Below are 17,583 nucleotides of genomic sequence, written 5' to 3'. Positions count from 1 at the left end.
AAGGTTACACACTAGAGGAAAATAAATCGGTGTTACTTTAGTATGCGGTCTACCGTCATGTATTCACCCTCATGGATTTGCTTCATGTTTTTAAACCTACTATTTATGAACAGTGAATAATCACTGCAATTGTTTATCCACTTATTGGTTTCTACCTTCCTACGGAAAATGAGCTTCTAATTTTTAAGAACAATGTGAATAACTTAAAAAAGGAAAAATTATATTTCCCTTAACGTAACAATTTAATTAGTTAAAAATAAATAATTTAACTGCAATAAGCAGCAGCAGCTGTTTTTCATGTAGTTTTTACAATGTTTTACAAAGTAATAATCATATAACACTCATAATATTGTTTAAAACTTAAGTACTACGTCCAAGAACGCGTGGTGTGTTACGTAACCATGTCTAACTAGCAGAAAATTGTAAGGTTTCTAAGAAGTGTTTTAAAGAGAAAAAACTATAGTTTTCTACAATACTTTTCACATATGTAATCTACCACGTCATACGAGTGAAATAAATTATAAATGTATCTTAAATAACAATAAAGATACCATAGATAGAAGAAAAAAAGCCTTATAACAAAATTTGACCAACCAATCATTACTCTTTATCAAGAAGATGTGATGTAATTTTGACAAACAAAATTCTCTAAACCCTTATAGCCACTTCGTTGAATTCTTGCAAAATTACTTCAGATATAATTAGTTTTATCGGAAAAACTCGAAGCTTGATGAACGCTGGTAATAAACCAGATAAATAATGTTGTTCACAAGAACTTCTAACCAACTGAAATTACGTTTAAAAAGGTCTTTAAAATGATTCTGGCCAATTAGATGTAACATATAGTTCTGAACCCTTTAGCACCTCTGTAAAACTCATTAGCAAAACTGACCAGCAAAATGGAATTACTGACGAATGTCCAAATTGTCGAAACATCTTTTTGTTACAAACTGAACCATTTTGCTATCTTCCAAGACAAGAAGCTTCATATCTCCTGTCTGGATTGATGCCGTTTTACACACCACAAGGATTACCTGTGTTCCGTTCAGAACGAAGTACTTTAGAAATACAAATAACTAGGTCACAAGATTAAACAGTAAAGACAGGTACTTCGTAATACCTGCGATGGTATTTATTTTTCGTATGCCTATCTAACGATAAGTGCGTTACAAAGTAACAATGAAGATTACCAGTGCAAATATAAACTAAGTATTTAAGTATTTATCTTTCAAAGAACTCTGTTTCAGTTTTTCACATTCAAGAAATATTTAACTGACTTTTGCACCTACGTACCGATGTAATTTTTAAGGGAAATATTACAAATGTGATAGATATAGTATCTAATAATTGACTAAGGTGTGAAATACAAACGTCAAAACATAAAAATAAATATGGATAACTATATAAGTATTCGTATTTTGTTAATATTGTCAATGTATATCTATATATATAAAAGTCGTGTTAGTTACTTCACTTATAACTCAAGAACGGCTGAACCGATTTGGCTGAAAATTGATGGGGAGGTATCTTACAACCGGGAGAAGGACACAGGATACTTTTTATCACTTTCCACGAGAAAAATGTGGTATATGTAAACGCAACTGACATGGAATGACAAAACGAAATTGACAGCAAAACAAAAAATTTATCAGTCAAAACATCAGTCTAGCCTTTCATTTGTTAAGATTGCATGTTTGTTTTTGGTTCGATTTACTTGAAATTGATTAAAAAATTCAATCTCTGTTGGGGGGGATGAGTGGTGAAGAGGAGTTGCAATGTTTAAATGGAACATATTATTTGTGATCAGATTTACTTGAAACTTTGTTTTAATGGTCTCTCATTTAATTTCTGAAAGATCTATCTCGACAATTTAAAAAAGGGAAAGGTGTTGCAATTTTTGTTTGGGACATACTTTATTTATGGTTGAATTTACTTGAAACTTGGTATATATGCTGTTTGATATTATTAATCAAATGAAAAGAGGTTGCAACGTTTCCATGGGCTACATTTTATTTGTACTCGGATTTACTCGAAGGATGCTCATTGCTGAAATTAAGCAAATACGTGTTTTGGCAATTTTTAAAAATCAACCCTTAAGGATGAAATGTTGTTGCTACGTTTGTATTTGAAAGATGGCGACATTACACAAAATTAAAACGTTGTAAGGGTGAATTGGGAGCTAAAAGGTTTTATGGAGAAAGAATATTAATTTTTGGGAGCGAAGCCGCTGGGAAAAGCTAGTTATTATATAAAAATCCATCAGTGTACTGCAAATTCTAAAAATTAATAACTACTTGTAAGATTTTTAAATTACATTTGCTTCTATCTACTAGACCATTAAATTTCTGATTTGTACCACTTAATTCTGGATAAAATAAACGCTGTCATATTTCGCATTATATGCACCTACAAAAGTATATAAGATTTGATAAAATTCTTGTTATTTCCAGTTAAGTAACAACAATACTTCTTCACTCTCGCCTAATTTAAATACATTTACCTACTTTTACTTTGTTTCATTGAAGTCCAGTAAGAAGTAAATCTAACCGGTAATACCCGAGATAAAAATGTTCAGTCTCTCAGAGTCTCTGAAAGCGAGACTCGAGTCTCTCTGGTGTCACTGAGAGAGACTGTCAAAAAAACTGTTTAGCGTCTCTGGACGAGAGACTCGAGTCGCTCATGAAGAGATCCTCATTTCGTATCCACTCTCTGAACGAGAGACTCGAATCTCTGAACGAGAGACTCGAATCTCTCAATAAGTGGTGTCTCAATAGACATGGTTAAAATTCAACATATTTCAGAGATCTCAGTCTTTCTACGAGAGACTCGAGTCTCTCAATTTTTCAGTTTTATTCATTGTCTCTCTGTGAGAGACTCGAACCTCTGAATTAACAATTTTATCGTTCAAGTCTCTCATACAGAGACTGTGAGAGATCCATAAAAACACCTAGGCAATAACCGAGAGACTGTGAGAGACGCTCTCAGAGACTCTGAAAGATTCTGAGAGACTGGCGACAGACTGAAAATTTTTGTCTAGGGTATACTAGCCGTGACTTATTGAAGATGACACATAACGAAATCCTTCTTTGAAAATATATTTCAGTTTTGGTCTCTCTGTATGTCGTTACAATAGTTTAGGTATACAATATACACGATGAAACGATAATGAACAATTTCTACGTTTGATACTTATTCACTTTTAGTTTCCACAAAAAAGTGTAATGTTCTATCAGTTTATTCTGCTTCGCTTGATGGAATAGTAAAAGGCTTGCTTGCAATCTCCCCTCGCAACGCCAGAGGTATTACAACGATGGTAGCTGGCAGAGCTTTATACATAGGGGTGGTGGACGCCAAGCAGCAGGATCTACCCTGCGAAGGCTGAAGACCCGTCTGCTAGCCACCACGGCTTTACCGATCAATACCACACTGTGCACCACAACGCCTAATGCGAAATGTTACCAAAGTTTTCTTCAGCTTTTCGCTCTTTTCAATCGTGAAAGAAACGTGACTCACTCTTTCATGTTAGTAAACGTGACATATATAATTTTCCATTAGTTTTAGAAATAACATAGACTCAAGGAGTTAGTGTAGAGAAAGTTAGCTTTACAAAAGGAAAAATAGTCGAAACATCTTTGAAAAATGCGAAGCTGTGAATATTAAAATCGGATCGAAAATAAAAACACACTGAACATACGTAAGAAACAAATATTTAAAACCGATAGAGTATGAAACGAATTAAAATAAGAAGTTTCTCTACTAAAGTTAAAATATTACTATAATAAATTCAGTATAAAACGTGAAAACTATCGGAACAACTTTTTCCAGTTTTATTGAAATTTAAACGCGACTTTTAATTAAAATTGTGCTTGCATATGATACTTGCATGATAATTAACACTAATTAATTTGCTACAACTGCATTTAAAGAATGTAGTAGTAACTATGCTTTAGGTTTTTTGGTGGAATTAAACACACTTTGCAAAAGTAAAATTACTGAATAAAACACAATTAAAACTTAACAAATTTAATTAACGATCGCTGAAGGATGAAGTAGAACAGTTGAATAATAGATCGGAAGTCTTAGTAGTCTTGAAAATAAATTTTAACGAAGATTAAAAGGGTGGAGCTAGAAGTATTTTAACTAAAGTAGGGATCGAATCAGAAGAGAATGAAACTTGGAAAGAGTGATTAGATGAAATACTAAGAAAAAGATTTCGCCCCAATGTACCTAGAAACCCAATATTAAAATGCAATTAAGAAGTAATAAGAATTATACAGCTCATGCTGTTAGTAAACGAAATTAAAATGTTAAGGGATTAGTGGAAAGTACAAGTAGTAAAGTAATTTGTAGAGAGAATAATAGAAAGGTACAGATACAAAAGGTTTTGAGAAGANTATGCGGTCGTCGATGTTCTCTGACACGTATTTAGAACACCAACGAGGGCGAAGCCACAGGTAACACCTAACATGAAAATTTGTACAGTTATTGTCAATTTTTGAGAAGATACATTTGAAAGCATATTTACATAATAACAATAGGAAATATTTACAAAAGAAAGAATTGAATTATACGTTACAATATTGAGTTGGGAAAAATATCAATATATCAAATATCAAAAATATATAAGTGATATCATATCGTAACAAAAATATATGTGGCAAATATGTGTAGCCACAATGCAAATTAGCTGGCATTTTTTGTGGTTCTCTTCACTGCATCACAAAAGATCCTACCACAAAAAAATTAATGTCCTTCTTTTATGTAATGTGCTGAAGTAATTAGTGGTTAGTGATGACATGTGCTATCTATCAGAGTGCTGTGATCCTTGACAACTATTATCTAAAGTATGCTTAATCGTAAGCTAATATACATATGGATCGTCGACGATGAAATAGACAAAAAGTTCTTGCAAAAAAAAAACATCATTCGACATAACAAGAACAAACTAGCTTCAAGGGTATTTCCATTATCAAAATTTCTTAGTTTTGTATGGTCGTCGATGATCTCTGACACTTATTTAGAACGCCAAAGAGGGCGAAGCCACTGGTAAAACCTATCATGAAAATTTGTACACTCATTGTCACTGGTATAGAAAAGGGCTTAGGATACTTTTTATCCGGAAAATAAATGCTGTTCCCGAGGGATAGAAAGATTAGTTTTATGTGGTCGTCGATGATCGCTGACACTTATTTAGAACACCAACGAGAGCGAAGCCACTGGTAACACCAATCATAAAATTTTGTACACACATTGTCAGTATTACAGAAAAGGACTTAAAATACTTTTTATCCAGAAAATAAATACTGTTCCCGAGGGATAGAAAGATTAGTTTTATGTGGTCGTCGATGATCGCTGACACTTATTTAGAACACCAACGAGAGCGAAGCCACTGGTAACACCAATCATAAAATTTTGTACACACATTGTCAGTATTACAGAAAAGGACTTAAAACACTTTTTATCCAGAAAATAAATACTGTTCCCGAGGGATAGAAAGATTAGTTTTATGTGGTCGTCGATGATCGCTGACACGTATTTAGAACACCAACGAGAGCGAAGCCACTGGTAACACCAATCATAAAATTTTGTACACACATTGTCAGTATTACAGAAAAGGACTTAGGATACATTTTATCCAGAAAATAAAGACTGTTCCCAAGACATAAATAAATTAATTTAATGTAGTCGTTAATGAGCTTTGACACATATTTAGGACTTCATCGCGAGCGAAGCCACTGATTAAATCTGTCATGAAATTTTGTACACACACTGTCAGTCGTACAGAAAAGGACATAGGGTCCTCTTATCCAGAAAATACATATTGTTCCCGAGGGATAGAATAATTAGTTTTATGTGGTCGTCGATGATCTCTGACACATATTTAGGACACCAACGATAGCGAAGCCACAGGTAAAACATATCATGAAAATTTTGTACACACATTGTCAGTATTGCAGAAAAGGGCTTAGGATACCTTTTATTCAGAAAATAAATACTGTTCCCAAGGGATAGATAAATTAATTTAATGTAGTCGTTGATGAGCTTTGACACGTATTTGACTTCATCGCGAGCGAAGCCACCGATTAAATCTGTCATGAAATTTTATACACATTGTAAGTGGTACAGAAAAGGGCTTAGGATAGCCTTTATCCAAAAAATTAATACTATATCCAAAAGATAAAAAAATTAGTTTTATGCGGTCGTCGATGTTCTCTGACACGTATTTAGAACACCAACGAGGGCGAAGCCACAGGTAACACCTAACATGAAAATTTGTACAGTTATTGTCAATAGTACAGAAAAGGACTTAGGATACATTTTATGCAGAAAATAAATACTGTTCCCGAAGGATAATAAAATTAGTTTTATGTGGTCGAGGATGATGTTTTGACACATATTTAATACATAAACGCGAGCGATGCCATGGGTAAAACATACAGGATACCTTACAGCTATTGTGATCGCCCCTCAGATCTATCTAGTCCCTAAAACCTGTAATATTTAGGATGTTTTCAAATGATAATAATTCGTGGGTAATTTATTTATTTTTATCTGTCGCCTAAATAAAAAAAAAGAGCTGTTTGTTGTCATTTTAAAACGATAACATAATAACCTAGTACAGAATCACAAAAGAACAGATTGACACCCATTTACATGTGTATAAGTACGCGAATCGTCGTAGGAATATGTGTTATGCGAATTGTCAATGTTTAAAAACAAATTATCTAATACACTTACTGTAATCATTATGTAGCACAACAATGCAAACAAATTAAAAGAATAAACATGTCCTTGCTTTGTTTTTTCTTTGAAATGTGAACTAGCTTCCGCCTCTTTTTCGTCGTTCTTCAACAAGAACGACAATACACAATCTGATGATAATGAAACTACTAATTTCATATGTACACATTATTTAGCTAATGGCTAGGTATTAAATAAAAAAAAAAACGATATACATACACGATTACTATAACTACATATGTATAACGTTTGACTATTTCATGATACAGCTTTACATAAGTAATACTTAGTATAATAATATGACTGTTCTTTTCTCCAAGATAGACGTCAAGACGGTATAGTTTACTAATTTCAAAACTTCTCAAAACTTTTACAATCTAGCTAAACATAAAATAGTTTTATCGATAATTGAAATTACGGTAAATGTCTAGATGATGGGCCTTACCCCCTTTGGGGGTAAGGGTGGGTGGAATCGAAAGAGGAGGTCTCCCCCACCACTGTACCACAAAAAGTTCGTGGCGGTTAGAAGGGGGTGGGGGTAGGGGGTATCGAAAGAGGGTGGTCACTTGAACAAAACCCGATAACCTAACCTAACCTACCCTATTAATAAAGATATTTAAATAATGTTTTATATAACTTTCTCATATTTTTATGTATTTTTTCATTAGTTTTACTTTTGAATACTGTTTAAGAATGACTATATAAATACTTACATGCCTAGAAATGTATAAAAATTGGCATATTTATTAACTTTGAACCCCCATAACTTTTTATGGGGGTGAGACCGCCACGAACTTTTTATGATACAGTGGTGGGGGAGACCTCCTCTTTCGACCCCCCCCCACCACTCATCTAGACCTTTACCGAAATTACTCATCAAAGGCTACATCTAGTAATAATATTTCCAAATATTTAGATAAATGAATGAATTCACCTTGTCTATCTTAATTTTTACATATTATCTATTAGGTATACTTATAATACGTATTTATTAACAAATCGTTATGGTTTGTTCGTGTGTCCTCGTCATTACACCAAACTATTGCAAATTTGCTGATAACAACGATAAGAATTATTTTTAATTTCGATCTATAATCCTGTACATTGCAGCTAATTTAATTAAAAACCTGTCAGAATAGCCTTTAGTACACTTATTGACTATTTTATTTTAAGTACTTTTGTTACAATGAAATGAACTAAACAAGGACACTATAAACAGCCGAAATTTATTTATGAATTACTATCTATTGTCTGCTTTTATCCATTTATAATATTAGTTATAGGATTATTATAAATATACAGGATTGTCAAAACTTCCCTAACTAGAACCAAAATGAACCTAAAGTTATCTTTAAAGCATTAAATAAAGTTCGAGTTAAGTGTGTTTCGTAGTACCATCTACTATTGGCACCTTATTGATGATAGAACTGAAAGTATCAAGTATTTGTGAAGGATTTTCCCCTACAATTTTCAAAGGCTCTGCTTGCTAGATGACAACAGGCATCTTGCAGTTGGCCAGAGCCCAAACCAAGTACATACTTGTAAATGCTTGCTTCCCCGTTTCAAAGTCTTCTTTTAATGTTGCTTTAACCTCATTTTCAGTTCTATAACTATAAAAACCCATCGTTGACGGTTCCCGACTCTTTCCGATCACTTTTACAACAAATTCCAACTAGCGATCGACAAACACTGCATGAAATTTCGACGAGATCCGAATCTACTAATCACTAATTTCATTGAAATGTCTACAAAGTCTTTGAAGTTACGTAAATGGACTATACACTTGTTTTTATAACAATAACACATTCATTAATTTCAATAAATAATAATACAAGTTTTTCCTTTAAGATAGACCATCTAAAATTATTTTACCTATTATTTCTATTTGTTTATTACCTACCATAATGATAACAAATGCAAAAGATAAAATATTTAAGTAACTTTTTACTATTGAAAATTAAATAAAATGTGGATTAAAATGTGGGTATTTTGGGTGTACAGGATCATCTACTTTTACAAGTAACGCCTTTTAGACTTTCGATCATAGACTAAAACAGAGAAAATACCTACAATAGACGTCACGCTGTTCGTACCCACATTGCGGTTTTTACTTTTAAATCCAAAAGCAAAACGTTGGCGACACAGTTATTATGAGTTTTAATTTACGTAACATGCAACATTGCAAAATGATATAACAATTGAATAGACACAATAATTTCACCTGACCAAACGAAGGTCATTACTAACTAAACGTTCTGCGTATAGTTGTTAAAAAAACTCCGATAATGTCATCGAACTTGTTCATACGTAAAAGAAATGCTCCAAATGGTAGCATTGAAAAAGAAAAAATAAACAATTTTTTGCCGATTATCCAGAAGCATTGAAAATAAAATAAAAATTAACCTTTAGGTACCGTTATGTTTATTATTTGTTTTCTTGCTTTTGTTGCACTTTTTAATATAATTGAAACATCAGAGGAATTTCGGAAAACTGAAAGTTTTTTCACTAAAACATTTAGTGCACGTAAATTTTCAACTATTTAAGAAATTATTTTCTAAACTTTAAAACTCATGAAATATGTAAAAAAGTACGTAGAATCTTGTGGTGCCAATAGATTTTAGATTCGAATTGAAATTAGAACAGTACGACGTGTGCGCCTATAAAATTATATAAAAGTGTCAAAGATAAAAAAGCGCACGTAAATTTTCCACTCTTTAAGAAATTATTTTCAAAACTTTAAAACTCATGAAATATGTAAAAAAGTATGTAGAATCTTGTGGTGCCAATAGTTTTTAGATTCGGATTGAAATTAGAAGAGTTCGACTTGTGCGCCTATGAAATTATATAAAAGTGTCAAAGATAAAAAAGCGCACGTAAATTTTCCACTATTTAAGAAATTATTTTCTAAACTTTAAAACTCATGAAATATGTAAAAAAGTACGTAGAATCTTGTGATGCCAATAGATTTTAGATTCGAATTGAAATTAGAACAGTACGACGTGTGCGCCTATAAAATTATATAAAAGTGTCAAAGATAAAAAAGCGCACGTAAATTTTCCACTATTTAAGAAATTATTTTCTAAACTTTAAAACTCATGAAATATGTAAAAAAGTACGTAGAATCTTGTGGTGCCAATAGATTTTAGATTCGAATTGAAATTAGAACAGTACGACGTGTGCGCCTATAAAATTATATAAAAGTGTCAAAGATAAAAAAGCGCACGTAAATTTTCCACTATTTAAGAAATTATTTTCTAAACTTTAAAACTCATGAAATATGTAAAAAAGTACGTAGAATCTTGTGGTGCCAATAGATTTTAGATTCGAATTGAAATTAGAACAGTACGACGTGTGCGCCTATAAAATTATATAAAAGTGTCAAAGATAAAAAAGCGCACGTAAATTTTCCACTATTTAAGAAATTATTTTCTAAACTTTAAAACTCATGAAATATGTAAAAAAGTACGTAGAATCTTGTGGTGCCAATAGATTTTAGATTCGAATTGAAATTAGAACAGTACGACGTGTGCGCCTATAAAATTATATAAAAGTGTCAAAGATAAAAAAGCGCACGTAAATTTTCCACTATTTAAGAAATTATTTTCTAAACTTTAAAACTCATGAAATATGTAAAAAAGTACGTAGAATCTTGTGGTGCCAATAGATTTTAGATTCGAATTGAAATTAGAACAGTACGACGTGTGCGCCTATAAAATTATATAAAAGTGTCAAAGATAAAAAAGCGCACGTAAATTTTCCACTATTTAAGAAATTATTTTCTAAACTTCAAAACACATGAAATATGTAAAAAAGTACGTAGAATCTTGTGGTGCCAATAGATTTTAGATTCGAATTGAAATTAGAACAGTACGACGTGTTCGCCTATAAAATTATATAAAAGTGTCAAAGATAAAAAAGCGCACGTAAATTTTCGACTATTTAAGAAATTATTTTCTAAACTTCAAAACTCATGCAATATGTAAAAAGGTACGTAGAATCTTGTGGTGCCAATAGATTTTAGATTCGAATTGAAATTAGAACAGTACAACGTGTGCGCACAAGTCTTATAATTAAAGAACACCTACATTCCTCTTCTAAATCTGTTATGTGAAGTACTTGTTCCATAGAACACTTAAATTTGCTACTTCTCAAAGTCATAAGTTATAAGGCTATTGTGTGAATTCCTCCCCTATTTTGTTCGTCCCCCTCCCCCGAAAATGGGTCAAACAAGAACAAATTAAAACAATTATATGTAGAATACATAAAGAACGATCGTTTCAGTTGTTGCAATTGTTTGTTATACAGTAGTCGTTACTCAATTCGTGAAGAGAGAGAGATGTCATCGCCAACAACCCATGTGGCCTACATTCAAGCATTTACATCTGCCGAGGACCGGCTGACCTATCTACATAACATGTACCACACGTATCTATATACAAAGAAGAAGAATCAATTGATTATTTCTAGCGACCGCGGAACGAAAACAGATTCAATCGCGAGCCCCAGAGCTAGGCGAATTCGTAAGAAGATGCACATCATCAGATCAGATATAATAATGTGGTTCTTGGTTGGCAATAGACAGACGACAGGTTGCGTCATGTGACACACACACAGTTCGTAATAAACACCGCAAACATCTTCGACCTAAAATCCCACTACTCTTCTCCTGATAACACACTATCGCATGGGCGTACTCCGCTCTGCTGCGTGAAGTAGAAACACGAACTCAAACACTCTACCAACTAATACTAAAATGGCATCGACATATTTTTAGACGCTGATGGCACGTGCTTAAGCCTGTGCGAGACGCTTATACACATGTATCTATGTACATCTGCACATGCATATGTATAAAATAAATTAACAAGTCCTGCGGGATTAAGAGAATAACCCCAGGCATCGGTAGCACTGCCAGAAAGCTTATTCTATGTACACGTACGTGCGCAAGCGAGTAATAAGCGTTCTTGTTGTCGTGGAAAAAGCTCAATAAAGAGAAGTCAAAAGAAGAGAAAATTGAATGTGGGACTTACCAACCGGGCGTCGTCGTCGAGATCCAGACGCTCGAAGAACTCGCCATCAACTTCTCGGTTGCCTGCAGTTTTTGGTTCGATGATGACGGTCCTCTCTCCCACTCGTCAGATAGACCTCCAACGCTGAAGTACTTGCGTCACAAATACTGAAATATCAATAAAGAACGTTAAGAACTACCAGACGCGAACTTATCAGTTATCATCACTCGATATACTACAGTCAGTAGATATACTAAAAGTAGAAAATCAGACCGTTGTTTAGGAATAAATCAATAAATTAAAATGAGACTCGTTCTAATTACCACAAAGATTGGTAACTGCACCACTCAACATTCAACTAAATAAGAATTTTCAAAATTCAAATAATTTCTAAAATAGGCAATGCAAAAATTGAATTCTTCTCCCACCTTCATGTAACAGCAAGTGTGTATTTTAATTGTAACACCCTGTACCTTTTTATTCAAACAGATACATTGGTTTAACAGTGATGCATATCATACATTAATAAAGACTATGGCGTTATCAAAACATAAAAAAAGTTCGTTACTTTAATCTACAAACTTGTATCAAAATTTCAGCAATCCAATAGGATACTATGATATTAAAAAGTTTTGCGAACAAAATAATATATTATTTGGATCAATATTCTATACTGCATATGTTAACTTATTTATAACTATCTGATTACATACATACTTCTTTTGATTAAACAAATCTATGCAGAAATTAAAATAGTTTTCCATTTCCATCACAAGAACAAATGATTTCTCACATTCTACGTTCTAGCCAATAAACTTTTTAGCAAATAGTTCTTCCAACTTATATTAAGTTACTTTTTTGTAGTTAAAAATTAAACTTGATTGAATACGTTTTTTATTAAATTGTAACGAATAAACAACAACTCTTTCCCCTTAAACAACAATAAATAATTAGTAATTCTATTACTATTGTCATTAAATAACGAAGACTCTACTTTTCCTAGTAAATTATTTTACGATTAATAAAATCTAGTAAACATAAATATTCGGCTTAATAGAAATAGCATCACTTATTAAAAAAATCTCATCGTATATTTAATTGTATTAGTAATTCCTAATTATCTGTTATTTAAAGGTAAAGTAAGTTTTACATTAATTTGAAATTTCAGATTTTATTAAATTATTTGCATGGTGGTGACACCTTTTAACTACTAGAAAAGTAAATCTTCACTGAACCCTTAAAAATTACAGTTAACGTGAAATGTTTGGCGGGAAGTCGTTTTCAATAACCAAAAACAAGTATGATTTTTATTACCGGTCACTTGGCAACAAAAATTGCATTGTACAAAGTTTAACGATTTTTGACTAACATTTGGAGACGTTTTTTCCTGTCTTATTTTCCATTAGTTGACAAGAAGCACCCCCATTATTACAGGTAATATGAAATGCCTTTATTTTGCTTTTACATTGGTTAAAATACAAACGAATTTTACTAAATTGTAATACTGTCATATAATTTGCTATAAATCATTATGACAACATTCTATTTCTAGTTACTTCTTATTTTTTTCTAAGACCATGCATTCTTTTATTTATTTTCTCTATTTTAAAATTTTCAGTTTATTGAAAAAAGTATATATTCAGTTATGGAAATTTTCAACAGTAACAATGGTACAAATAATGAATACCAAGACTTTTATAACACAAAGGGACCACCACTTACTGAAAACGAATTAGAAGAAAAGACAATTGTAAAAGAAAAAGAACTCATTAGATTACGAAAGAAAAAACTACAAGAAGAAGGCGAGAAATTAAGAAAAGAACAAGCAATTAAGAGTATGAAGTACCTCCTCTCTAAAAGTGTGAAATATTCTAACTTTTTCCAAGAGAAACTTCAGAAATACAATATAGATCCAAAAACAAAGTATGTTTAGCTATATTTCTTATAATATTGATCCTTTATTATTAATACTGCTTTTTCTTTAATTATAATTTCAATCCATTAGAAGAAAGAAACCCTTACAAGAAATTAAAGTGGAAGACTGGATGGATAATAATACCGTATTGCATTCCAACAAGAAAGAAAAAAACACTAAAGGTACTAAAAATTTTGCTGAAAAATTATATGTATTAATTATAAGAATCTTATATATGCATATTTTGTAGATAATACAATTGATGTTACCAAACAGATAAAATATTTTGAAGGTGGCACATTAAGACAATATCAAATTGAAGGATTGACATGGATGATTGTAAGTGTAAACTGAAATATATGATTTGAAATTAATGACCTGTGTTACATAGAATATTTTAATTGTAGGTCTTATTTGAAAATGGTGTAAATGGTATATTAGCAGATGAGATGGGTTTGGGGAAAACTGTTCAAGTTATTGCACTAATTTGCTATTTAATTCAAAGAGAAATAAAAGGTCCTTTTTTAATAGTAGCTCCTCTATCAACTATTCCTAACTGGATTTCAGAGTTTAAAAGGTTTGCTCCTAAGATTCCTGTGGTGTTACTACATGGCAATGTTTATGAAAGAAATGATCAAATCAGAAATATTTTGCAAAGGGAATATAAGTTAGAAGGAAAACCTGTTCAACCAGTGGTTGTTACGACCTATAGCGTGCCTTTTTTAGTAGGAAATTTCTTCAGAAGCCTTAAATGGCAATATGTAATTGTGGATGAAGGACATCGCCTTAAAAACGCCAACTCAAAATTATCCCAGTGAGTTTTAAATATTTATTAAGAATGAATGATGAGGAGTACTCTAATAAACAATTCACATCAACTAAGAATCTCTAAAAAATACACATCACGCATTTTTGCACAACAGTGCCATTTTTTAATCTAATACAGAAAGTACATTCGGGTTTATATGTATATAACACACACTATTATGTACTTTTCTTTAAAGAATATTTTTTATTTTTAGGGAGTTACGTTGCTTAACAACAGTTAACAAATTATTATTGACCGGGACTCCTTTGCAGAATAGTTTAATAGAATTATGGGCCCTTTTAAATTTTCTTTTGCCTCATATTTTTACCGATATGGATACTTTTGCTTCGCTCTTGATGTTAGAAGACGTGGACGTAAGTTTTTAATTTGTTATAATAAAGATATTGACATGTATTTTTGCTTAAATTGTTTATAGAATGGTAAAATAGTGCAAGAAGAAGAGAAAAACAACGTCATTTCGACAATTCATAAGGTGTTGGCCCCGTTTATGTTGCGTAGATTAAAAAGCGACGTAATGACAGATCTGGTTCCTAAAAAAGAAGTTTTGGTATACTGCCCCTTAACAGAACTTCAAAGAGATCTTTACACTTACATTATACAAAAGAATATTGCAAAATTGCGGGGACAAGTGAGTAACGGGAACGATGAAGTTTTAAACTGTGTAAGTCATTTTGTTTGCATGATATCTCTTGAATTGTCTTCTTTATCTTTACTTTGTAATCATGCTTTAAAATCGAATGGGGGATGGTATAGAGCAGACACTTGACAGTGTTAATTTGTATGTTTTATTTGTTTCTATCTTTTAAAGAGCATGTATTTGTGTTTTCTTTGTTAATAAAAAAGTTTATTATTATATGTTAAGTATAATATTCCTTAGCAAGAACAATTCGATAATGTGAACAGCTATTGCTTTTGGTTCACACTATCGAGAATCTACTATATACGTTTTCCACATTTTTTCAGTTTTTAAATTCTATTAGGAAACATTTTTATGCATTTAATAGGGGCTTACTTAAACTTATGTATTTTATAATTACTTGACGAACTTTTTACTAACAGTTTGTTAATTTTTGTTAGGATAATGAAGTAGTTGATGATGAACCAAAAAGAAAACGTGCCTGTGTATTAAAAAAAACGAGTTATGTTGAAAAAACTGAGAATGATGTGGAAGACCTTTTTTACGAGGAGTTTATAAAAGAGGAGGAAGCGTTATTGAAGAAAAATCTCAACCGTGAAAGGGTCCATTTTATCTACAGAATTACCCTCCAAAACAACATGATGATGTTTAAAAAAGTCGTCGACCATCCTTTTCTCGTTCATTTCCCCTTGGACCCAACCAGTAAGGAAAAAAAGCTGCTAGTCAATGAAGATATAGTTACCCAGAGTGGCAAAATGCTCGTCCTAGATGCTATGCTTGCTAAACTTAAAAAAAAGAATCATAAGGTATTCATGCATTTATAACTTTTTTGGTACAAAGTATATTCACATCTTCAAGAAAAATTATTATTTAATCACATGTTGTCATTGACTGAAAGTTAAATGAAAACTGAAACATGGTGAATTATTAAAATTTCCTTTTCAGGTTTTGATATTCAGTACTTTAGTTATGCAGTTGGACATTATTGAAGATTATCTTATAATGAGAGATTATAAGTACTGTAGATTGGACGGCCAACAAAAATTGTCCCAACGCCAGGAGAATATTGAAATGTTCAATAAGGATCCTGAAACTTTTGTTTTTCTAATATCAACTCGAGCAGGAGGTTTGGGTTTGAATTTAACAGCAGCCGACACGGTTATTCTTTATGATAGAGATTGGGTTGGTTTTTTAACGCTATCTTTATGATGCTACTTTTTTGTAATAACATTCAGAATAACTGCTAATTTTCCAATATTTGTTTAGAATCCCCAAGCTGACATTCAAGCACAAGATAGATGTCACCGAATCGGTCAAAAAAAACCTGTTGTTGTTTACTCATTAGTAACAAAAAATACTATCGATGAGCAAATTATTCACTGTGGAAATTTGAAACGACGCTTAGAAAAAATTGTGATGCAAGATGGTAGGTAAAACTTCATCATTTTTATCGTCTTAATGAAACCATTAAAAATTTTCAAGGAAAATTCAAATCATTAAAAGGCGATGACAAAGCAAGAGCTGAGCTGGATTTGGAAGAGTTACAGAGACTATTAAATTTGAGCGATTACTCACAGAAAATACATTCGAATGGTTACGTATTTAGTGACGAAGAACTTGAAAAGTTACTGGACAGAAGCGACTTATACAAAGAACTCGAAGCTATGCAATTAAAAGAATTATTGTAATAAAACACACGCTCTTCCAGTGCTTCAAGTTGTGATATTATATAATACTTATTTGTTAGTCTAGTAAAAACCTCAGGACGTTGTTAACTCCTTTAATTTAATCTGTATTTTGGTGTAGTGACATGTCAGTCTTAATGTTGTATTTATTTGATGCTGCAAAAGTCAATCTTTTGTTAACCAAACTAAACGTTTTAGTAAGTAGTATGTAACATGTTCGTACCTTGTTTTTACCTTGTCTGTTTTTCTTATTTATTATAATGAACACTATATACGAAAAACATTTTGTGTATAACTTATGTAAGTTTAAAATTAACGTTTTGCTGTTACAGAAAGTTAGAATGGTAGTCAAACAAAAGATGTCTTTTCCTACGTATTAATAATTAGTATGTTAGTTTGTGTTTGTCATTTTCTACATTTTTATAATAAAAGTTTTTTTCCATTGCTTATTTTAATAATATTCTGTTATATATAACTTTGAATGATTAATGTTTTGGCTTAATCTTAATGTGATTACATAGAGACTGGCTAATAGCTGGATATTATGTATAATGACTAAATGAGTTCATAATGTGATAAATTTATCACTTTGTCTAGATATTATAGATAGATTTGGTTAAAGAAATAAACACGATCCCACTTTCTCAACCATAACCTGAGGATCATAAAGTTACATTGGGAAAAGACAACACTCACGAAGTGTCGATTCAGTTAACCAAGTTAATCTCTTTATTTGTCTTTGCCTTGTCTTCCCCCTTATGTACTTC

At 31.8% G+C, this 17,583-nt stretch overlaps 1 protein-coding gene across 2 annotated transcripts; it reads left to right on the top strand.

Annotated features, from left to right (window-relative positions):
- Positions 1-13,031: 13,031 nt before the first annotated feature.
- On the top strand, positions 13,032-17,204 carry LOC108742526 (lymphoid-specific helicase-like). Of its 2 annotated transcripts, none has more exons than XM_018477770.1 (11): positions 13,032-13,184; positions 13,369-13,673; positions 13,756-13,847; positions 13,916-14,004; positions 14,073-14,479; positions 14,688-14,847; positions 14,910-15,122; positions 15,572-15,937; positions 16,077-16,313; positions 16,398-16,557; positions 16,614-17,204. In XM_018477770.1, the coding sequence occupies exons 2-11, from the start codon at positions 13,396-13,398 to the stop codon at positions 16,817-16,819; spliced, it is 2,208 nt and encodes a 735-aa protein (XP_018333272.1). In that variant the 5' UTR covers positions 13,032-13,184; positions 13,369-13,395; the 3' UTR covers positions 16,820-17,204. The 2 variants fall into 2 exon arrangements, with proteins under 2 accessions (XP_018333272.1, XP_018333271.1); XM_018477769.1 differs by having other exon boundaries at positions 13,034-13,184; positions 14,910-15,155.
- The last annotated feature ends 379 nt before the right edge of the window (positions 17,205-17,583 follow it).

This window comes from Agrilus planipennis, unplaced genomic scaffold (assembly GCF_000699045.2).
Source record: "Agrilus planipennis isolate EAB-ADULT unplaced genomic scaffold, Apla_2.0 scaffold344, whole genome shotgun sequence".
NCBI lineage: Eukaryota > Metazoa > Arthropoda > Insecta > Coleoptera > Buprestidae > Agrilus > Agrilus planipennis.
This window is presented reverse-complemented; position numbering and strand designations above follow the sequence as displayed.